Source organism: Euprymna scolopes, chromosome 10, assembly GCF_053919585.1.
Source record: "Euprymna scolopes isolate OS-2025 chromosome 10, ASM5391958v1, whole genome shotgun sequence".
NCBI lineage: Eukaryota > Metazoa > Mollusca > Cephalopoda > Sepiida > Sepiolidae > Euprymna > Euprymna scolopes.
This window is the reverse complement of record NC_136491.1, coordinates 16,028,185-16,053,102: the sequence shown is the minus strand read 5'-3', so window position 1 is coordinate 16,053,102 and position 24,918 is coordinate 16,028,185. Positions and strand designations below refer to the sequence as shown.

General features: G+C 33.7%; 1 protein-coding gene across 2 annotated transcripts in view; it reads right to left on the bottom strand.

The window, feature by feature from the left end:
* Positions 1-2,209: 2,209 nt before the first annotated feature.
* The window catches only part of LOC145285809 (transmembrane protein 39A-like), a 60,695-nt gene continuing 37,986 nt past the window's right edge, over positions 2,210-24,918 (bottom strand). Inside the window, exons 6-8 of one of the 2 annotated variants that reach the window (XM_080134217.1) lie at positions 22,840-23,024; positions 7,340-7,460; positions 2,210-2,962 (exon numbers count right to left, since the gene is read on the bottom strand). In XM_080134217.1, the coding sequence (XP_079990343.1) occupies positions 2,735-2,962; positions 7,340-7,460; positions 22,840-23,024 (534 nt within the window). In that variant the 3' untranslated portion in view covers positions 2,210-2,734. The remainder of the gene's footprint in view (positions 2,963-7,339; positions 7,461-22,839; positions 23,025-24,918) is intronic. The other variant, XM_080134216.1, reaches the window with a different exon arrangement.

Below are 24,918 nucleotides of genomic sequence, written 5' to 3'. Positions count from 1 at the left end.
GACATCTGTTCCTTTATAATTCATATAAAAAATTATTCAGAAAAAAAAAAAAAATTATGTTTTGTGTGTCGAATTTTCATTGAAAAAAATGTAAATTTTTTAAATCCATTTTTTTAACTTTAAAAGGTTAAAAAAAAAAATATACTAAAAAATTGTTTTAAATTCATCGTTATTTGTTTTATTTTATTTCTTATTCATTTATAATGTGTTTTAAAAATGTTCAACTACCATGGAATTTCCACGGATTCTGCTAGTATTCACTAATTTTGACATAACAGGTAAGTATGTAATCATATTTTCACCTGAAACATGTTTTGAAATCTCATCATACTGCACAAGCAACAAGGTTTTTCTTATTTGTGTAAATTAAATATTCATATTCCTTAGAATATTAGAAAAGAAATTTCTTTATTCACAACAATTTAAAAATACTTAATTAAAACATGTTCATATTAGTGAATTGTCTGTTAAGAAGTTCTTTTAATTAAACATGAATTTGAGAAATATTAGAATTGAAGTGGAATTCAACATGACAGCAAAGTGACACATTGGATGAAATCTTTACAATGTTTGGGAGAGATTGAGAGCATAAACAAATTCTATCAATTTACATAACAATGGCATTTGTCAACAGGAAACATACATAGCCGCTAAAACTTTTAAATGGAAACGTTACATTCCAGTGCATTTCAATTCTAACGTTACTCCTTTGAAAAAGATCTTCTCAGGGGAGATAACTCACAAAAAATGAACATTTAGATTTTAACTATATATTCAAAATCATTTATCAGAGAATAAAACTATTTGCTATCACCATCAAATAGACTCATTCACTTGGTTAAACATGCATAGAAAATACAACCATTATTCTATTTCAGAACTAAACTTTTCAGATAAAATTAAATCTTCCAATATTATTTTATTCCTTTTTATAAAAATGTAATTTCTTTTGTAATATTTTGGGTAAAACAAGATAACGAACTGCATTCATTGCTTTCCACCCCATAATATTCCTCTGATCATTTTTGGCAGTTCTTAGCACTGTAACAATTCTTGTCATGCGTGAAAATACAGACAGAAGTTGTGTTTTTGTTGAACAGATTTTAAAAAATTGGTTAAAAACTTTATAAATATAATCTTAAAAGTTGAAACAAAGACAAAGTAGAGAACTGATTTTTTAAAACTCATATTTAACTAATGCTTAAATGTTAATAGATTTTTTGTAATTAACAAATTTTTATTTTTTAATAGATCATAGCAAGAAGATGAAATGAGCAGTTTTAAAATCTAAACTGACTCGATGTACGCATAATAATGTACCTATTTACTATGCCTCCCCACGGTACAGAGTTAGACACCAGGGTCGTTTTTTAACGTGGAGAAAAGGTACTAAAATAAAAAAAATTGTCTCAGTCGTGAAGGACTGATCCTCCACCGAAAGAGAACAAGAAATGGAAGTGCAGCATCTGGAGAACAGGTACTACACTTTGATCTTGACCAAAAGGCCAAGTACGCATAATAATGTAGCTTATTTAAGTATTGGCTATTTTTAATTAACAAGTGGTTAATTAATATCTGTTGATAAAAAATATTTAAATAAATTAATGTCATTATGGAACTTCTGAGCCCATTTAAAATTTTTTAAAAGCTTACTTTAAGCATTTTTCTGCTGAAGAAATGTACTAACATTTTAGTAGACCTACATACATTGTATTAAATGAAGTGTTTTGAAAGTGGATGTAATAGGAACTTTCTCTCTTGCTCATTTATATATATAAATGAATTGCATATTTAGGCAGCATTCTTTCATTTAAACAAACATTTTTAAACATAACAAAATTCTAGTTGTTTATTTTTTTTCTTCAATTTTTCCAATAATCTTTTTTTTTGTGTCAAAATCAAAAACATTAATGAAAGTTCCATAAGTATTACCAGCATTTTCAATTCTTCATCTGTTTTTTTTGTCTTTTCTTTTCTCCAATTTTTTTTTAATTTTATTTTTGTCACTAAAAGGTGATTTGACAAAGAATCGACAGTGTTAGTCACTTTTTAACACAAAAATTGTTGTAAAAATTGAAAAAAAAAAAACAACGGCATAAAAAAGCAGACAAATTCTGTTATGTTTAACAAGATTTGCTTATATATATATATATATATATATACAAACAGATATATTCAAAATGAATCAACACAAAAATGCATTGACATAGGAATCATTCAAATAACACAATTTCTTTAACTGATTGTAATACAGGAGGAATTAATCCCAATCAAAAAATTTTCTGGCTTTTAAAATTTGGTGGTTGAAAAAAAAAAAACTTTCATGAATTTTTAATTTAAATCTAATGTTCTATATTTTTTTTAATCAAATGTTCAATCATAGATTTATTGAATAAGTTTCATTTGAGCTTTTTTCTTGTTGACCTACTAAAAAAAAAGAAAAAAAAAAAAAAAAAAAAGCTTTTCTTAAATCAAAGATCTGATTTTAGCTTCCAAACACTACAAATATAAAATATCCAACACAAGTTCAGCATTGAGTTTCCATACCAAAAAGACTCCTTCTTTTCGAAATCTCTTTACTAAATTCAAAAGAAATCATGAATAATTAAAAATAAAATATACCCATGAAATTAATCTCATGAAATTTACTCTTAACACATTGTCACCGTTGAAGTAGTAGCCATAGTAATGGTGGTTGTCGTCAAGATTATTGTCTTCACTGTTGACGTTTGTATCAGTGAGAGCCATCTTTTTCTTCCTCTTCTTTGTAGATTCTGTTGAGAATTATGCGATCGCGAAGAAGTTTGAAGAGTGTATAATCACAGCAGAAGAGCATCAGTGCCAAAGACACAATATGGTTCCATTCTGTGGAGAGTAACAGACGCACGAATTGGTAAATGACGAGAGCAAAACAGAGAAAGAGGAGATAGTGGGTGATCCGTAATGGACGATGGAACAAAAACTGAAAATAAAACAAAAAGACATATTAATCAAATGTATCGGACAAAAAGAGGATGAGAAGAATTATAACTTAAAAACTTGGAGGAAAACTATGGAAACTTAAGATCTGAGAGTGAGTGTTACAAAGACCAGAGTGATGATAAGTGGTTATAATGTTGGGGAACTTAAAAAAAAATTATTCTGCTTTTATATATTACTAGGAGGTGCCCGGTATTGCCCAGGTGTTCGGAAAAAAAAAATGTGTTAGTAAGCAGGCAGGCTCAAATTCTTGACACGAAGGCGGAAAAGAAAGTGAAAGAAAAGTTGAGATCTTATCGCTACCCTACGAGGCGAGAGGAAGCGAAAAGCATTCAAATTTATCAATGTCAATCAAAAAGTTGATTTGAAGTGAATAAGTTAAGAATCACGCAGGTGCAGAAACAAAGATTAGCTGCAGGCCAGTTTCTACCTTTTATATATACAGATGTTTTTCTATTATTGGAATCCTTTTGCAATGAGTAACTTGTATATTTATTTATTTATTTTTTTTACAGATTTATCCTCATCTTCATAGTTGTTATTGTTTCACCACGTTTCAGCCAACTATTACTCGAGGGGACCATTACGCAATGGATAGAGGTGTTGAATCTCTATGGTTTCAGGTGAGCATTGTCTGAAGATAGCAGTTTCAATACTACTCAAAGAAAGCCAGACGATTACTTGGCCAAAATGGGGTGAGACAACAACAACAACTATGGGAGGCAGTAATTGCTTGGGATATTGCTACAAGACTAAGTATTCCTATCCAGTTGTGGTTAACCACCTGAAGAAGGCCAGAGGATGAGTTGACCAAAACGTTGTGAAACAACAACAATTATAAAGATGAGGATAGCAATCCACAAATAAATATTCTTCAGCTCTAACCAGAACTTGCTCCCATACTTACAAAACTGTTTAAGCATTGCCTTAAGGAGAAGTGCTTTCCAACACCCTGGAAAACCTCATCAGTATGCCCTGTATTTAAGAATTCAGGTGAAAACTCATCTCCCTCTCAGTACAGACCATAAGTCTCTTGTGTGTCATGAGTAAGTTGTTGGAATCCATATTAAATAAAGTAGTCAAACACCTCAACAGAAACAACCTTCTTAGTGACATGCAATATGGTTTCCGCTCTGCAAGATCTACAGCAGATGTGCTAACGATTATATCTCATAGGATTAGTGAATCTCTTGACAAAGGTTTCCTTTCCAGGCAATTGCTCTTGACATATCGAAGGTTTTCGATAAGGTTTGGCATAAGGACCTACTTCACAAGATTTCCAGCTACGGTATCACTGGAAATGTTTCTCAATCATTAAATCATTTCTCTCCGATAGGTTCAGAAGAATAGTGGTTGATGGGCAGAAATCAGAAGCCCACAGAATTAATGCTGGAGTCCTTCAGGGGTCCATCCTGGGCCCAACTCTCTTCCTGATTTACATCAATGGTCTCCCAAAACACATACTTAAATCATTCGTTGACATCTATGGCAACACATCAAAGGCCGTAAATGGCAAAGTTATCTCTGATTCTCTCTGATTCTCTCTCCTCTGATCTCGAGTGCATGGTACAGGGGGAAGAAGACGTGGCTGGTCACTTTTAATGCATCCAAAACCAAGCTTCTATCTTTAGATCATCAACACTGATCCCCATCTGGTATCATTTGAAATGGATGGCTCTCGTCTTGAGGAGACTCCATGTTTTGACAAGCTTCTGGGTTTGACCTTTACTCCTGATCTGAAATGGAACAAGTACATCAAGTCTGTTGCCAAGGACGCTGGGAAAATGGTGGGATCCTTCTACCGCTCCAGAAGATATCTCACTACTGATGCAATTCTCTATCTGTATAAAAGTCAAGTACATCCAAGGATGGAATACTGCTGCCACATCTGGGCAGGAGCTGCTAAAAACAGCCTATCCTGCCTTGACAGAGTACAAAATAGACTTCGTGGTTTGGCGGGAGATGCCCTTTTCTCTTCCCTGCAGCCTCTCCCCCACAGAAGAGACGTTGCAAGCCTGTCTTTGTTTTATCATTATTTCCATGGCAAGTGCTCGTCTGAGCTCCAATCTCTCGTCCCCCTCCCCCAATCTTTCACGAGAAACACCAGTCTGGCTGAAACTACTGTCAATAATTTTCCCTACTCTTTATCTGTGCCTAAATCCAAATGTAGATTCCATGAGCAGAGCTTCTTTCTCAGAAGGGCATGACTGTGGAACTCTCTTCCGTCTGCCTGTTTCCCACCTGACTACAACTTGGATGTTTTCAAGTTCAACATAAACAAATTCCTGACAAACCGCCCCCTTAAGTAAGACACTATCAAATCTCCAATACTAATGATTACTACAATACTATCTCATTGATTACTGTACACGCAATAACCCTTATCCCTGAGTAGCCTCCGGGCCTTGATAAGTGGTAATCTCCATGTAAAAAAAAAAAAAAAAAAAAAAAAGAGTTTGGTAGACTTCTCAAAAGTCAAATCGTTGAACTTTGACACCTTAACAGCCAAATTTCTGGCCGAAAACCGATTACAAAGATTTTTTCAAATCTCACTAACCTGTATATCAAATTTCGAGTCTGTAGACTGAAAATTGACAGAGTTATTGCATAGGGAAATGTACACAGACAGACACACACACACTTTCACAGATATATAGATTAAAGTAGATTGAGAGATTATATATTTTTTTATTTTTTGGAATCCTTTGAGATAGGGCTTCATAATTTGTGTATTCTTTCTTTTGCAGATTGTTATCCTCATTTTCACAGTTGTTTTTTCATTAAGTTTCGACTAACTAATCCTCTAGCCTTCTTCAGATGGTTAACCACGACAGGATAGGAATGCTAAGTTTTGTAACTGTATTCCCAGTAATTACTACTTTCCATAGTTGTTGTCTCGCCACGTTTGGCCAACTAATCCTCTGGCCTGCTTTGGGTAGGATTGAAACCTCTTTCTTCAGACAATACTCGCCTGGAACTGTAAAGCCTCTATTCACTGCACCATGGGCCCTGAATCACCTAAAGAAGGCCATAGGATGAGTTAGCCGAAACATGGTGAAACAACTATGAAGATGAGGATACACAGGTTGAGAGATGAGACCCAATTTGTGTGCAATTCGATTTATTCTACAAAAACACTTTAATCAAACCGACACTTAACCTTGTATCTAACCTTTTGGGGAGGAGGTTAGATAAAATAACTAAAAAGACTCAAAGTCGGCAAGGAGATGAGAAAAAAGTATTCAACTACAAAAATTAATTACTTGAATTTTAAACCCATCTCTGATTATCCAGAGAATTCATGGGATAAGCATTCTGAACATTTCAATTACAATTGTGCATGAGTATTTGTATTCTATCACTGAAACTAAATTTACTAGCACAAGTAGTTTTGGTCACCGATAATTTCCCTTTTTCTAAAAGTCTCAAAAATTTAATTTTTTTGTAGAGTGTGGTAAGTCCAACTTTTTTATGTTTTATGAAATAAAAGTCATTAATTTTTTTTTTTTTTTTTTTCAAATAACTGTGGTGCGTTTTACTTTCTATTTTCAAAACATAATATAATTACTAGAATAATGGAAATCTTCCTAAGATTCCAGTTTCTTTTCATGTCATACATAAGACGTTGGTATTTCGTTATCTTTTCACTCTCAGTTCTGTTTAACCCAGCATCATTAAGGACTTCTACTAAGGTTGCTTCTTTCTCCTTGTCCCATATCACTATGTCAGGTTTTATAGCTCTATTTTCTAGATACATAGTTATAGAAATTGCTTAGTCATAGTGGATAGTATATAACTTATTTCTTTCTGGTATGTGTTCCAAAAAATTGTTTATACATATCCGCATGCATGTGTAAATGCTCATACAGAGAAGATTCTGGATGATAATAACTTCAAAAATATTGATGATTTTATAAAAAAAATATCCTCACATTCACTTGATCAAATATAAAAAGCATAATTAAGCAAATAAAAAGCTGCTTACTTTTGGAAGCGAACAAGTTAAAGAAATGGATTCTGTTAGGACGATGACATGGTCAAAGGGAAATAACTCTTTTTTGCAAGTCATAACAGATTCAAAATAGAGGAAGGGGAGATAAATAAAGTAAACAACTACCAAGTAGACAATAGAATAAATTTTAAAAAAAAAAACGATAACAGTAAGTTTATAAGGTAATGAAAAATGTATTTCCATCGCATAGAAATGTCAAACATTTCAACATTTACTCGAGAGAAACTCGCCTTTAATTAATTTTTTTTTAAAATGAGAATTCATTTTTAATTGTGTCATACATTATCTTAAGTTTGAAGCAAAAACAAAGATTTTAAACATTTATTGCTGAAAGTAAACTATACTTACATAGAAGCGAACGTGCATGCTGTTACCAGGTTCAGCAGTAATATTTATACCTTCAGCCCTGAAAAGACCCCGGACATGCTTCACCAACACACCAGGGGGCCAGACTTGAAGTTCAGACCATCTGAAATGAGAAAAAGATACAATTTTTTTTTTAATTCAATTTTCACCCCAAAGCACAGTGCCACTTTGAAGTAGGGGCTACTATCAGGGACATAAGTTGCAAGGGTATTATGAAGGGAGATGAGTGACAAGATGGCTGTTCACATTACACTTGAACTTCTGCATGTCAGTACAGTTGGGAAAGCAGAATCCCGGAAGGGAGTTCCAAAGTCTATCAGTTCTGGGGAAGAAACTATTGGAGTAGAAGGTTTTCTTACACCTAGGGATCTCTACTGTGAAGGGGTGGGATTTAGCTGCTTGTCGGGTTTGTCGAGGGTATTTACATCGAGGTGGTACAAGTACTTGTATTTCGTCAGAGCATTCACCATTAAAATACTTGTAGAACAGGCAGAGGGATGCAACATTTCGTCGATGGGACGGAGGCTGAAGCCTAGAGGACAGTTCAGGACCTATTAGGTTGGCGATTCTCTTTTGAACCCTGTCATTAAACAACAAAAATAAAATAATTCTCAAAGGAAAACTTGAAAACAATATAAAAATATTATGCATTTTTAACTGTTGAAATTTTACTTTTCAGCAAGAAAAAAAAAAAAAAAGCATATCAACTTGGTTTCTAGAATAAAATTAATTTTATTGAATGTTCTGTATTTTATACTTGATTTGTCAATTCAAATGTTGTTACTATTATAATTTTAATTGTTGCCATTTTCATGGTAAATGTTAAGAAAAAAAAAAAAAGTGGTAGTAGGAAGACAGCCTCAAACCCATACCGCGAAGGCGGAAAAGAACAAGAAAAAAAACTGACGTCTTCTGTTACGACCACCGCCAAACTGGAAGTAACGTAGGGTTAAATTAAGGCTAGACAATCGAAAGGAGAGGAGTACTTTCAAAAATATCGGTGAAAAAAGCGACCCCTCCCCATTAGAAAAGTGCCCAGTTGAAGGTGAAGATAGTAATGTTTTTAACCAATTTTTCAATATTTGTCATCTGAAGGGTTGAACTTCATAACGATACTGATCTTGTAAAAATCAGTCGCCTCTGTCGAAAGTTTTAGGCAGACATGCAAACATACATACATACATTTATATATTGGTAACTAAAAATTTTCGATCCAAACTGATGAAAAAGCTCGCCCTATCTCTGAATACCCTTTATGTAACATTTCAAATGTTTAGACCAGAAATTGTCTGAGTAATTTGGTAGAGACCGCAGAGGTCAAATTTTTAAAAATTTGACCCCTATTATGACCCCTTAACACTTATTGTTTTGGGCTCAAATCAAGTTATTAAGTTAGATCCATGTCCAAGGAACCTATATCTAAAATTTCAAGTGTTTATACCCAAAATTGGCAGTGAAGTTTGGTAAGGTTCTCAAAGGTCAAATCATTGAACTTTGACCCCTTAACAGCCAAATTTCGAGCCGAAAACTGATAAAGATTTTCCCAAATCTCAGTACCCTATATATCAAATTTGGGATCAAGTAAAGGTTAGATACCCCGTAGCAAAAGACAAAGATAGGCGAACATTTCAAGTAACACCAGTTGTTCGACCTTGCCATTGCCGTTGGTTGTTTGTAAACACGTCAAATAGCAGACATGTTCGAATGTTCGCGAGCAAGATTTTTTTAAAATATATTCACAAAACTTTTAAAGATTTAAAAGAAAAAAATATATATTCACAAAACTTTTAAGGATTAAAAAAAAACTTTTTTCTATTTATAACACAAAATTTTTTGTGTAAGTAACAAAAACAAATTTAACAAAATATATTAAAATAAATGGGTGTCTTTCTGAATACGTTTTTTTAATATATTTACAGAACTTTAATAAAACTAATAATAATAATTATAATAAAAATTAAAAAAATAAAAAGAATGGACAATATTAATTACAAAACATTAGAAACTGAAAATTTCGGACGCTAAACTTACATGTACTTAATTTGTTTTTATGGAGAAATAAGCAAATAGCAAGTTTTTTTTTTGAAAATTATAAAAAGATTTGTATCTTGTGATACTACACTTCATCTTTATAAAAATAAAAGTTATAAAAGATATGTGAATAAAATATATTTTTTTTAAATCTCGATTATTTATACTTGTGATTTTATTATGCATAAAAATTGCCCCGGTTTAGAAGGATTTCTCCTTCTCTGACCACCTACATACATCTCACTTTAAATAAATATTGAATTGTATTAAAAACGCATAAAGAAAGATAAAAACACACTCACACACACACACTGTACATAAAAATTAATCTTGGTCACAAAAATCCGAACAAGTCAGTTATTTTATATTTCTTTCTGCCATTAAAAAGTCTGGTTATAATAATCTTATTGAATTTTTTTTTTTAAATTATGTATTTTTTAATTGATATGATCCGAAATTCTCAGTTATAATGTTGGTTTATTTATTTATTTGGTATTATTTTACGACCTGCCTCAGCGTAGTATAAATACCCCCAACCACCCGATGTTAAGAACGGCTTTTGGATTAAACACCTCCCAACCTCCTCATGTTATGAACAGCTTTTGAGGTTGGAGGTGTTAGTCTGAAAGCCGTTCTTAACATAGGGAGGTTGGAGTGTTTATAATATGCTGGCGCACGTCGTAAAAATTTACCATTTATTTATTTATATTATTATTAAGTTTTATTAAAAAGTTCTGTAATATAAAAAGAACGCACTCAGAAAGACACCCATTTATTTTAATATATTGTTAAATTTATGTTCGTTTTGTTACACAAAAAGTTTTGTGTAAATAGAAAAAAGTTGGGTTTTTTTAATCCTTAAAATTTTTGTAAATATTTAATATTAAAGAAAATGTTTTGTAAATATATTTTTTCTTTTAAATCTTTAAAAGTTTTGTAAACATATTTTTAAAAAATCTTGCTCGTGAACATTCAAACATGTCTGCTATTTGATGTGTTTACAAACAACCAACGGCAATGTCAAGGTCGAACAACCGGTGTCACTTGAAATGTGCGCCTATCTTTGTCTTCTGCTACGGTGTATCTAATCTTTACTTGATCCCAAATTTCGAGTCTGTAGACTGAAAATTGAGAGAGATATAGGGAAATGTAAACAGACACACAGACAGACAGACATGTTCACTTTTATAGATATATAGATTTGTGGAAATTGTAAATTCTTGTAAAGGAAACATTTAAGTACCCATTGAACATTAATTTCCAACAGATAAATGATATTTTCAATTTATAAAGAATTTTAGGTTTTCATTATTATTTTTATTCTTATTTAAAAAAAATAAATAAATACAGAAAATATAGACAAATCATTATGTATGTACTTGTCACAGAACGAAAACGTAAAAAAAAAAAATTTAAAAAAAAAAAAAAAAACGTAACTTAATCAAGTATTTTTTTTTTTTTTTTTAATAAGAAAGAGTAATTTTACAAAGTAGCAAGTAGAAGGCCCAGGAGCGGTAGGTGTATCAGAAATTTCGTGAAAATAGTGAATAATTCCACCCCATCTTTCCAAGCTTATAACTCCTCGAAAAATGTAATTCAAGCCCTTTTTTTTAAAAAAAAGGTTTTAAACTTCGGACTTTACAGGTAAATTTCTAAAAAACGTTTTTTTTTGTTTTTGTTTTAAATTTGAATATATTATTTATTGACCTTTTCTCTTCAATTTGCGATATATAAGACTTTGGTACATAAATTAATTATTTACTTTTTAATAGACATTTCAAAATGAGAGGCGTGAATTATTCGACCCCCTGTCTTTCCAAGCTTATAACTCCTCGAAAAATGTAATTCAAGCCCTAATTTTTTTTTCAATTAAAGGAGCAAGGACCAAGGTTCCATTAAAAAGAAAAAACAAATAATGTGGTTTAAAAAAAAAAAAAAAGGTTTTAAACTTCAAACTTTACAGGTAAAATTCTAAAAGACACTACATTTTTTTTGTTTTAAATTTGAATATATTATTTGACCTTTTCTCTTCAATTTGTGAATAAATTAATTATTTACTTTTCGGTGAATAAATTAATTATTTACTTTTTAATAGACACTTGAAAATGAGGGGGGGGGCGTGAATTTAAAAAAAACGTTTGTCTAAAATATTATATTCGGTTTATTGGAAAGAACATAAAATTTGACATTGACCCTGAAAATATCGTAAAAATAGAATCAATAGAAAAATTTTGATAGATTTTTAAAGTTTAAAAATTGAAAAATATTGAGTTCGGAAAATTCATTACTGTTTTTTTAAAAAAAAAAAAATTTTTCTATTACTTTTAAAACAACTTTAATAGTTTATTTTGGAAGTATAATCCATAAAGAAAATAAATAACCCACTTAACAGAGAAATTACGAGATTTTTATATTTTATTCGCAGTTTCGTGTTAGGGGTGTCAAAAATTCCTACAAAAATTCTGATACTCCTACAGGAGCGGCCATATTGTTTTAGAACATGTTAAATTCAAAGGCCAACAGCTCCATTCATCTGCCAAGATTTATGGACTGTGCTATATTATTATTATTAATCTTTAAAAATTATAAATATTCATTTTCTTAATTAAAAAAATAATTAGTTTAGATGATTTTTAGAATATGAAATCTTTGTTTAGTAACCGGTATGTATATTATAAAGATTTTTTTTTTTTTTTTTTTTTTTACAAAGAAGTCACCACCTATCAAGGCCCAGAGGCCACTCGAGGATAAAGGTTAATGTGTGCACTGTAGTCAACAGGGCAATATTGTAGTAATTGTTAGTAGTGGAAATTTAGTAAATTGGATTAATTAAGGGGATGGCTAATCAAGAACTTGTTCACATTGGATTTGAAGACAACCATATTGTAGTCAGTTGAAAAGCAGGAAAATGGAACAGAGTTCCACAGGCATGCACTTCTAAGAAAGAAGCCTTATTCATGGAATCTACGTTTAGGCATAAGCACAGATAAAGAGTGGGGGAAATTATTGATAGTAGTTTCAGCTAGACAAGCTTTTCGTGAAAGTTTGGCAAGCAGAGACCATAGATTGGAGCTCAGACTAGTATGACGAGATCCCTGGCGACAGCAGATGATCTTGCTTTTCAGATAGAGGAAGAGAAGATGGGAGAGGAAAAACAGATGTTTATGAGATTCCTGTCCACCAGAAAAGAGTAAATATTTCAATGAGAAAAGAAAATATAAGATCTGATAATATGATTCGTGGAACAAGAGATTGTTATTCTAGTTGGATTTGGTAAAAAAATGAATTTTAACTACTAATTGAGTGAGACAGGTACAATGACTTGGGTTCAAAACGTCTGCTTTGGTGTCTGTGGGGTGTTGTCATTGGGTCCACCTGTTGTATTTAACTGCCAGGCCATCGGGTCAAGTGATAAGTTAGTTGGACAGATAAATAAATAAATTGAACCTAGGGAGAGATATGGTCATAAAAGACGAAGAAGAGAGAAAAGAAAGAGAAAATGAAAAGAATAAAATAATGAGTTCACGAGAGAAGGAAAAGAATAAGATAATGGAAAAAAGAATAACTCCAAAAAGGTGGAAGGAGGAATTACTGATTTGATAAAAACGATTGGCTTTTTGGAGTTAGATCCAGAGTTCTTTTTACTGACTGGCATTCGAGGCGTCCACATCGCTCTCACCCCGCCTGCATCATAAGCTTGGATCAAAGAACTCGACTTTTAAACAAGTGTAGAACGATTTATGAATAATTATTTTGTTTCGTTATATAAAAATGTCCCAGAGTTTTTCCTTGGTTCTCGATTTGCCAGCCTGAATGAAGATGCAGTTTATTTCAGGTATGCCCTGACGCCAGATGATGAAGGAGACAGACTGGATCCAGCACAGAGCCAGAGGGAGGGCCGAAATCGACAATGTTGCCACAAGGACTTAGGGTCATGCACATTTCGCGTGCCCTGAGCAGCAGAAGATATTTTCCAGTGACCAGTGAGAGTCTGATCACCTTTGAGAGGTCCACCACTAGACAAATAAGAATGTAGCCCTGCTGGGTTGCATCTATAGTCCTGTGAGCTGGGAGTGACGAACACGGCCAGAAGTACATCACAAGTATGCTCCCGTGAACCAGGATAGCGACGGATACGGCCCGGCCCCTGGAGAAGAGGGGGGTAGGGTTATATTATATTTTGGTGCCGATGACTTAGGACATTACATCTCTGAGATGTGCACAAATGAGTAACCACGAACACATTTTTGAAGCGTCTGGAACTCAGTTTTCTTGAAGAAAAAAACATTGAAAAAATAAGGAAAAAAGAAAATGCCACAGAAAAATGTTTTTAAAAAAATCGGGGGGAAAAGAACGATTGAAAAGAAAACTTATTGAAAACAAAAGAAAGATTGACATTGAACTTATCGGAAAGAAAAGTAAGATTGAAATTGAACTTTGAAGCATAGCTAAAAACATAATAGCCAGCCGTCAGAATGCGTGAAGAAAAACTGCAGCAAGGAGTAAGGAGGACCACGAGAGACAGACGAAAAGAGAGATGGAAAGAAACGAAGCAGACGATAAGAGAGGTAAGGGCAGATTTTTATTGGTTCCTATTGCTTCGCTCAGATTTTTTTTTATGTGCGTTGTCAGTGTGGTTTTCTTGATTAAGTCTCCCGTAACGAAAGTTTTGTCTTAATATGCAAAGTATTGTTGATTTTTCTCCCACCCCCAAAGGAAAAAGTGAAAATGAAATATGTATTCGTTTAAACTGGTTGATATGCCGTCGTTGTATAAGAACGGACGCGCATATTTTATCACTGATATGAGAGAGAGAGAGAGAGAGACGCATGTTCCCTTAAAAAAAGACATAGCAGTAAACAGATTTAGTAGACACGAGGAAAGAGGGAGGGGCAAAAAGCAAAAAGCAGCAAGCCCCAAGACCAGCGTGGAGCAGGAGCGAGGTGTGGGCGAATTGATCAGCATAAGAGTGTATATGACTTATCACGGGTAGCAGTCCGAAGGGTTAGATTCGCTTGGAAATTTTTAAAAGAAAAATAGTTTTTGAAAAAAGGAAGAGTAAAGGAAAAATAAATAAATAAATTATAATAGAACGACGGTCATATAATGGTTGAAAGAAAAAAGAAAAGAACTAAGAAAAAGAACGACAGTTGATAGTTTTAGAAGGAAAAATGCGATCGTTTTTGTAATTTCTGAAATTGAATTGGTTAAAAAAAAAAAAAAAAAAAAAAATGTGTGATTTTGTTGTATACTTTAAATCATAGTTATCGGCATGGACTGTAAGGAGATAGAAAGAAATAGATAAGGAATTTCACGAAGTTACCGGTTGATTAGGAAAATGCATAGTCGGTGGTGTCGTGTGGGCAGCGGATTGAGATGTAATGAAAAAATGCGTTGAGGAAGCCAGAAAGAATTGGCTAAATACGATGTGATGCAAACCTTGGGGAGGGTGTATGAAAAAGTGCTGAATACACGGTGTGTAATACATGGAGTTTGACGGTAGATTTAACGAGACACTGGGTGTGTCTGCGTGAGATGCCATGGAAAAGGCATGTGAGAATACGAATATCATAGATATGTGATCTCTCCGCCCGGTCTGCAGTGACAGACACTGTGCACCACTGATGAACGGGAAAACTTTTGAGAATAATGCACCATGAGATAGAATGGTCAATAAGTGAGAGAGAGAGAGAGAGAGAGAAAGAAAGACGCTCATGCCGAGATAACCTGAAGAATGGTTGTGAAAAGGGAAACCAATATAGGGATTGAGAGAAGTATACCGATCCTTAGAGAAATAGAAACCGGCAGTATCGATGCCGTTCTGATTTTGTAATGAATAGAAGCTCTCATAAGAATAAATTAAAGATGAAGTAATGATTTGCCTGAGATTAGTTGTGAGACATTTAGACTGTCAAATAAAGGAATGTTTGGTTGGAGAATTTTATTAAAATTAAAGAGAACAAATGAAAATTGATAGAACCGTGATTTGATTGAAGAAAAATAAATAAATAAAGGGAACTGTTTCGTCTATTTTAATATTTGTATTGAAATGTACAAATTTTTTTTTTTTTTTTTTTTTTTTAATTTTTTTAGATGAGGACTGATAACGTGTGTAATTGTTGTGTAGCATTCTCATCTGCTTTAAATAGAAAATCATTTAGTGTGAAAATTTTCATGAAATGTGAATAATATATTGTTGGAAGTGATGTTAAGGCATTTAAACTGTTGAACAGAAAATTATTGGTCAGTTTTCACAGGGTGTGAGGTGGTAAATTGGTTTGAAGTGGCACTAAAACATTTAGGCTGTCAAAGAAGAAAATCATTTAGCCTGGGAATTTACATAAAAAAAAATGAAATCAATCGCATGGTAAATAGTTTTGAAGCATTTAAACTGTCAGGTAGAATTCATAGAAGATGAAATAGTAAATTGTTTCTCAACTGTCAGATGGAAAGTCGTTGAGTTGGAGAACTTTATGAGGGAAAACAAAAACGAAATAATAATCTAATTGAGTAGTGTTAAATCACTTAAACTGTCGAGTAGAATGTCTTAAGAAACTAACGGTGCTGATAGTATTCTGTTTTGAAAAAAATTAAAAATGCTTCAGTCGAAAAGGATTTCTCCTTCACATGACAGGGATTGAATATGTTGAGTGTAGTGTTGGAACAGTTGTTACACTTGGTCCCTGGTCAGAATGGCGCTGCTGGGACAAATTATGGAACTGAAGGTTTTTGGATATTTTGTAATTGAACACTCTACTGGAGTATAGCTAATAATTTTTATGTGCCCAACATGTCGCTCAGATTTAATACCGACAGTATTGATGGTAAATTTGAATTTTTGTATAGCTGAAGAATGGATTGCTATTGAGCAAGTAGAGATAAATAAATAGAGGCGTAAATGTGACTTGACTGTGCCATGTTTGGTTGGAGTTATTTCAGTCACCAGAATACCACATTTACCTCGTTTTCATTTTGTTGGCTTCAGATAATCATGTGAGAATTAAGTGAGATTTTTTCGAGGATAGTGATTTGAAGGGGAGCAATTAGAACCACGGATGAACAATAAATTAGTCATGCGGAGATACAGTGTTTGAAAGAAGACACCAGAAATGAATAGAGATCTCTGTTTGAGTCCTTGTGAATTATGAGATGAAAGATCTTATTACAATCACTGGCTCACTGCACTGGAAAATGTACATGTGGGTAGTGTGCCTGAAAACTTTTGTCGATCTTGTAGGAGAGAGAATTAATTGTATTTGGGAATTCTGACTGAAAGGAAATAGTTTAGTTGAGGACTAACGAAATTTGGAAAGGAAGAGAAATATAAGAAAAATGGATATGTGGAAAGGATCTGACCTTTCTTTTGTTCAATGAGGTGTGAGAGAAATCTGGAGATTGTTTTTTTAATTATCAGATAGCTGGATAAAAATGTGGGAATCAATACTGAAAGAATTCCCCAGTTTTAAGTGTAGGAAGAAATCAGGTAACCACAAACCACTGACAACAGCACTCCTGAGCAGAGTGAGGATACCAATGAGTGCCCTCTACCAAAACTTGGATAGCGTGCATGAGCTGCGACCATCGACGAAACCCAAGGTTACAAGCAGGGATTCCAAAGTCAGTCCCTAAGCCATTATTAAAAAAGAAAAAGAATGAAAAAAAAAACAAATATCAAAAGCGCAAATATTTTTCTGATTGTTTATGATCTGTGAGAAAGAGAAAATGAGCAAGTAGTTTAAAGGGTGTATGAGCCCTCCTTTGATAGTGAACTGAACATGGTTATCTTTTCACGGTTTCATGCATATAGATTAAGTCGTGAAGATAGACTGAAAGTAAATAAGAAAAAAATGAAAAAAAAAAAATGAAGGAAACCCCATGTGTTGCATGTACATGGTTTGATGAGTTACAGTTATACAGAAGGACTGAAAATAAAGACAAACTGTTTTGCATGTACGTAGTTGCAGTCACCTTAAAAGGACTAGTAAAGTGAAAAAAAGGGAGTTTATCAATTGAAAAATACATGTGTAGGCGAATATAAAAATCCATGACTCATGAGCTGTGGCAGCTTACAATTGCATGGTGCATGTAAGTTATTGAGTGAGTTTCATTTTCTCTTATGATAAGAACTATGAACTACATAAAATTACTTATGCACATATATTTAAATATATACAGCAGTACAACCAGAACCAGAACATTTTTTTGCATGCTAAATGGACAATTTTTCTCAGTTGCTTTTTATTAACTGATTGTAGAATTGCCAGTTAGGGTCAGGCTTCTGGTGCAGGTCGCATATATGCCAATTATGACTAATTGACAAGTGAAAGGAAAGGGCGGATATGATGAGAGCCCTGGCGACACCAGATGATCTTGCTTTTCAAATAGAGGAAGAGAAGATGGGAGAGGAAAAACAGATGTTTATGAGATTCCTGTCCACCAGAAAAGAGTAAATATTTCAATGAGAAAAGAAAATATAAGATCTGATAATATGATTCGTGGAACAAGAGATTGTTTTTCTAGTTGGATTTGGTAAAAAAAATGAATTTTAACTACTAATTGAGTGAGACAGGTACAATGACTTGGGTTCAAAAGGTCTGCTTTGGTGTCTGTGGGGTGTTGTCATTGGGTCCACCTGTTGTATTTAACTGCCAGGCCATCGGGTCAAGTGATAAGTTAGTTGGACAGATAAATAAATAAATTGAACCTAGGGAGAGATATGGTCATAAAAGACGAAGAAGAGAGAAAAGAAAGAGAAAATGAAAAGAATAAAATAATGAGTTCACGAGAGAAGGAAAAGAATAAGATAATGGAAAAAAGAAAGAATAACTCCAAAAAGGTGGAAGGAGGAATTACTGACTTGATAAAAAATGATTGGCTTTTTGGAGTTAGGTCCAGAGTCCTTTTTACTGACTGGCATTCGAGGCGTCCACATCGCTCTCACCCCACCTGCATCATAAGCTTGGATCAAAGAACTCGACTTTTAAACAAGTGTAGAACGATTTATGAATAATTATTTTGTTTCGTTATATAAAAATGTCCCAGAGTTTTTCCTTGGTTCTCGATTTGCCAGCCTGAATGAAGGTGCAGTTTATTTCAAGTATGCCCTGACGCCAGATGATGAAGGAGACAGACTGGATCCAGCACAGAGCCAGAGGGACGGCCGAAATCGACAATGTTGCCACAAGGACTTAGGGTTATGCACATTTCGCGTGCCCTGAGCAGCAGAAGATATTTTCCAGTGACTAGTGAGAGTCTGATCACCCTTGAGGGGTCCACCACTAGACAAATAAGAATGTAGCCCTGCTGGGCTGCATCTATGGTCCTGTGGGCTGGGAGCGACGAACACGGCCAGAAGTACATCACAAGTATACTCCCGTGAACCAGGATAGCAACGGATGCGGCCCGGCTGTCGGACAGAGAGGGCTATATTATACTAGCACTTACCATGAAAATAAAGATAAAACAGAGACAGGCCTGCAATGTCTCTTCTGTGAGAAAGAGGTTGTAACAAAGAGAAAAGGGCATCCCCCACTAGGCTACAAAGTTTATTTTGAACTCTGTCAAGGCAGGATAAGCTGCTTCTAGCAGATCCTGCCCAGATGTAGCAACAGTACTCCATCCTTGGATGTACTTGGCTCTTATATAGGTAGAGCAGTGAGATATCTATTGGAGCGATACAATGATTTCCCCATTTTTCCAGTGGCCTTAGGAATGGATTTGATGTACGTGTTCCATTTCAGATCAGGTTAGACCCAGAAGCTTGTCAAAACATGGAGAAGATGAAAGCCATTCATTTCAATTGATGCCAAATAGGGGTCAGAACGTTGATGATGGAAAGATAGAAGCTTGGTTTTAGATGCATTAAAATTAACCAGCCACCTCTTTTCCCATTGTACAACGTGCAAAGAGAGAACGTGGTCGTTTATGACCTTTGAAGTGTTGCCATAGATGGTAGTGTCATCAGCATAAATGTCTATGAATGATCTTAGGATGTGATTTGGGAGATCATTGATGTAGATCAGGAAGCGAGTTGGGCCCAGGATGGACCCCTGAGGGACTCCAGTATTAATACTGTGAGCTTCTGATTTCTGCTCATCAATCACTTCTTATGAACCTATCAAAAAGACATGATTTAATAATTGAGACATTTCCAGCTATATTGTAGCTAGAGATCTTGTAGAGTGGACTTTTATGCCATACTCCATCAAAGGCCTTTGATATGTCAAGAGCAATTGCCCTAGAAACAAAGCCTCCATTGAGAGATTCGTTAATCTTATGAGATATAATTGTTAGCATATCTGCTGTAGATCTATCAGAACAGAGACCATATTGTATGTCATTTAAGAGGTTATTTTTACTGAGATGGTTGACTACTTCTCTATTTAACACAGATTCCAGCAACTTATTCATGACACACAGGAGACTAATCTGTACTGAGAGGGAGATGTGTGATCACCTGAATTTTTAAATACGGGGCATATTAAGGAAGTTTTTCAAGGTGTTGAGAAGTAATTCTCCTTAAGACAATGCTTAAAAAGGTTTTGTAAGTATGGGAGCTAGTTCTGGTTGAAACTTTTTGAACACTATAATAGGAATGCTGTCAGAGCCAGTTGTTTTACTAGAATCAAGGTTTTTGATTAGCTTAACATCATGCACAGATATTTGTATGTCGTATAGCGTGTTTTCAGACACAGGAGAAAATACAGGGAGTTGGTGACCCTGACTGCATAAGGTAGAATTAGCTGCAAAGTTCTTGGCAAAGAGTTTGTCTGATGCTGACGAGATAACCTCAGGTCCATTGATAATGGTTGGGATAGAGCACACACTTCTGTTCAGGATCTGTTTGTTATTTGCTAAAACTGATGGGAACAAAGCTGCTGCTCAGCTATTTTGGACTTGACAAACTGAGCATACAATTAGTACAAGATTTTTTTTTTCTTTTAAGTGTAATTCTAAATATACACCGAATTTTATGTTGAAACTTTAAAGTATAAAAATTTAAATTTCTTCAGATTTTTATTTTTTAATCAGCCTTCATTCAAAAATCGAGTATACAGTTCTATTAAACTTTTTATTGTTTAAATAATTTGACTTTGCTTGTTTTATCAAAAAAATAATAAAGGTTGAAAAGACATTTTCCACTTAGTAATGAGCTTTGAGCCATTGTCTGTAAAGAAAAAAAAAAACACAATCACTCAAAGATAAGAGTTTCATTATTTCTCGTCATGACTTGGAAAAGTCACTTGCAAATGCGACTATAAAGCCTTGAACTATAAGCACTTTAAATAATTTTCTTTTCTTCCTCTGTGTATATAAAACTAAAAATAACTTCCATGAGCAGAGTTTCTTTCTAAGAACTACTCATCTGTGGAATACAATACCATGGAGCTGCTTCTTAACTGATACAAAACATGGCTTTTTTCAAATCCAATCTTAACAAATTTTGGTTGAGTCATTCTCTTAATCAAATTTTTCTTAGTTACAATTGTCTTTAATCCTCAAGGTGTTTGTATCATAAAGTCAAACTTTTATATTGTATTTACTTGACATGGAATAAAAATTGTATATTCCAAAAATCACAATTTATCAAGTATTTTTTTTTTACGAAAAACAAATTTGCCATTTTATAAGTGATAGACAAAGCCATGTTTTTCTTGAGAACATAAAGAGAGGCAATCAATGATTGTTTTGACAGTTTCCATGTGCATTAGCTTTGTTTGCCCTTGTCCACCGATTCGTTGAACGCTTTTTCACTTTCATCCCGTGACTGGTACATACATCATACAGACATTTCTGTATTTTCTTTCATTTTAAATATCGACATAATTGCCAATCTGAATAAGCACCGTATCATCGTCCACCTGACAAACTCATTAAACCTGAGTATTACAAGCTGAGATCAAAACCAAATCCTAAAGACAGCGAGTTTAGTACGACAGCTCGACACGATCTTTGCAAAATGTTTTCTAGCTAATTATTCTTAACATAAAGAAGCTGTGCTTGTGTTATGTTGATTAATCAAACTATTATTCTATTATTCTCATCTTCGGTGTTATTAGCACAACGTTTCGGTCGCTGCAACCTGCGATCTTTTTCAGGTGTTGAGAACATGCTTCTTTTTCTACTAAAGTAAAGGAGGTCGGCTCTTCATTACAAGAATTCGAATCGTTTGTTTGAGGGTGAGTCCATAGATCATAGAGATGGTTTAATCATCAGGGGGTCACTAAGATATTTGTTAAGTTTTTCTATGGCCCAATTTTTCGGGATATCTATACTAATTGTTAATATTAGTGAAAAAAAGTGTTTTCCTTAGCAGAGAAAAAGAAGCATATTCTCAATACCTGAAGAAGGTCACAGGTTGCAGCAACTGAAATGTATTGAATAATAGTTTGATTAATCAATATAGCACGAGCATTCAAATCTCATCTCAAAAATCAGAATTGCAATAAAGAAGTTTTCATGTTTCCCGGCCATGCATGTGAAACAGTTGACAAACAGATAAAAATCTGATGATCCTCACTTTTAAACTCTTAGCTGCTCTTTTTTTTTCGGATGAAAATGGATTAAAAAGTTTTCCACATGTCTGAATGTCCTATAACACAAAATTTCAAGCTTGTAGATCAAAAATTCATTGAGTATATAATTTAGAAGTGTCCTCACACACACACACACACATTCTCATATATATATATATATATATATAATATATATATATATTATATATATATATAAGCCTGGGTGCCCGGAGTTGCCCGGGTGTTTGGAGGTGTAAAAAAAAAAAAAGTGGTAGTAGGCAGGCAGGCTCGAACCCGTGAGTCGAAGGCGTAAAAGAAAGTGAAAGAAAATCTGATGTCTTACCGTTACTCCATGACATGACCAGAAGTGTAAAACGTTCAAATTTAACGTAGTCAATCAAAAAGATGACTTGCAGGAATGGCATTGCTTTCAAACCTCTCATAAAAGCAAATTAGACACAAGGTCGGTTTAATGTGGGGGGAAAATAAGCTCCCCTAAAAAGGGGGCACTCTGGCATTATCCAAATAAATAGTAATTGCCTCGGTATGAAAGGTTTCCCCTACATTGACTAAGGACCAATTACAGAACAGATACTACCTGCCCAGAAGGCCAGGCAGTTGCGTTCCAATAGTTTTGCTTTATTTATAAGAAAAAACAAACAAACAGCAGAGACGACAGCACGGTGGAAATTTTGTTTATCTTGATCGAAACAAAGATAGAGACAATGTCCGTTTGAAAATCTGAGATATTACGATCTGGGAAGTATGCGAAAACTTCTTGCGGAATCTAACCGATGCGAGAACCCTCAACCCAAAAAGCCATTTGTGAACATACAGAAACGCTCGCACCCATTTGCCCTTTATATAATAGATTAGATTATCATTCTGGCTTATATCCGAGGATTTTTTAAAAATTTTCTTGAAACGTGTACTTACGCATTGTATGGGACATGTGCATGCCGTCCTTCCACTTTCTGCCATCGACCAAGATGGAGGGCACATTTGTGGAGGAGATCAAGATATTGAGGTGGCAGGAAGTGAACAATGAGCAGCAGAAATGCACATAACCAAGCCAGGCAGACATGTTGACCCACCCAGTAAGTGTCATAATACAAAGTATTCTGAAAAGAAAAGAAAACACATCCATTTTAAATTGTCCACGTTTTTCAGTCGCAAATTCATTCATTGTGTACGCATTTATACAAATGCGCATATAGTGATGTATTTTTAGCAATGTTTTTTTTTTTTTTACAAGAGATTACAAGTTTTATTAGTTCTGGGGATAGATTTTTATCTTTATCTTGCTTCCCTTATTTTATCCTTTAGTCCTCACATTCCATCAGCAATGTTTCTGACAAAAAGAAAAGAACTGCAGTTTTCTGGTTGGAATCTATCCATACAAAACTTATTGATTAATTTTTAACATTGAAATAGTAGCATTTTTTGTTCCTTACATTAAGTGGCTTTATGCCTCGTCTTCCTATAAAAAAATTATATATACTACTAAAACTCTGATGATGTCATCTTTCTTTCTTACTAGTTACTGTACACACTTTTCATCTGTATATGAATGTTTGGGACGGTTAAAAGAGGAGCAACTAACATATATATATATTTTTTTTTTTTTTCAGTTCTTTACACATTAAGTGGCTTTATGCCATGTCAGAAGCGATTTCTATAAAAAAAAAATAAATAAAAAATGACAATGAATGAAACAAGGAATGATGATAGGGATGGAATGATGTACATAAGTAAACAGACAGGTAAAAAAAAAAAAGGGGGTGATACAGGAAGAAGTAGAGTGAGGGGGGAGAGAGAAAGAGTCTATTATGACATCACAAGTGAGTTTTCTAAATATTTGAAAAATTCCAAAAGGTTTTCATAAATATTGAACTATATATATATATATATATATATATATATATGTGTGTGTGTGTGTGTGTGTGTGAAATGCTGACCCAATAAATTATGGTCTAACAGGGTTCGTACAGATTTTCAATGTCCATTTTGAAGTACTTTTCAAGGCTTTTTAAAAAATTTTCAAAGCCTTCTCTAGAAAAAATTCAAGTTTCCAAAACCAAATTTGGGATTTGTTTTACAATCCACAGCAATTCAAAAAAGTGGTAAGAAATCAAGTATACAACAAATAAATGTTACTAACAGTTATTTTGCAACCTATCTGCATTATTTTTTGGTGTTTTTAAGTAGTTTTAAATGCTTTTGGTTTCATTTTAAATATTAACTGTCTTTACGACTTTTAAATTTCCAACCAAGATGGCTGCCATCTTGTCCACTTTTTTTTTTTATTTTTTGTTTTTTTTTTTTTTTAGACCAACCGTCTTCATTTTCAATTATTACAATTTTTTTTTAGGTGGGAGAATTCACTATTGGAGAGTCTGTCTGTGCAAGGAAAGTATTTTTTAGAGGGGAGGGGTAGTCAATTTTATTTATGACGGTTGTCACTACTCCTTCCCGCTTGTGCCCCCACACACACCCCAAACAATAAATTATAAATAACAAAAATAGAGATTTTAATGAATTTTTAATATTTCGACACAAATTTTACTGGACAGAAAGGATACAATTTTCAAGGCCCTTTCAAGAAATTTTCAAGACATTTTCCATATTTTCAAGGATTTTTCAAGGTAATATTAGAAATAAGGCCTTTTCAAAGCAAAAGTTCAAATTCAAGGACTTTTCAGGTCTGTGTGAATCCTGTCTAATTGATTATAACTCCATTGTAGATTTTCTACTTTGAATAATAAAATAAGTTTCAAGTTTTTATTTGGAGAGAAGTTATACTAATGAAAAATCACTTGCCAAGATCAAAAATGATTTGAGGATAAGGGTTAATGAGATCTGTCAGTTGGATGATGAACAATATTATGAGAGGATTGAAATGGATGAGTAGGGAATGGGTAGAATTTGATTATATAAGGGACAACTTGATAAACATTTGTTGACATTAGACGTGAAGATGGTTATGTTATGGTAAATAGGAAAGCAGTCCCATGT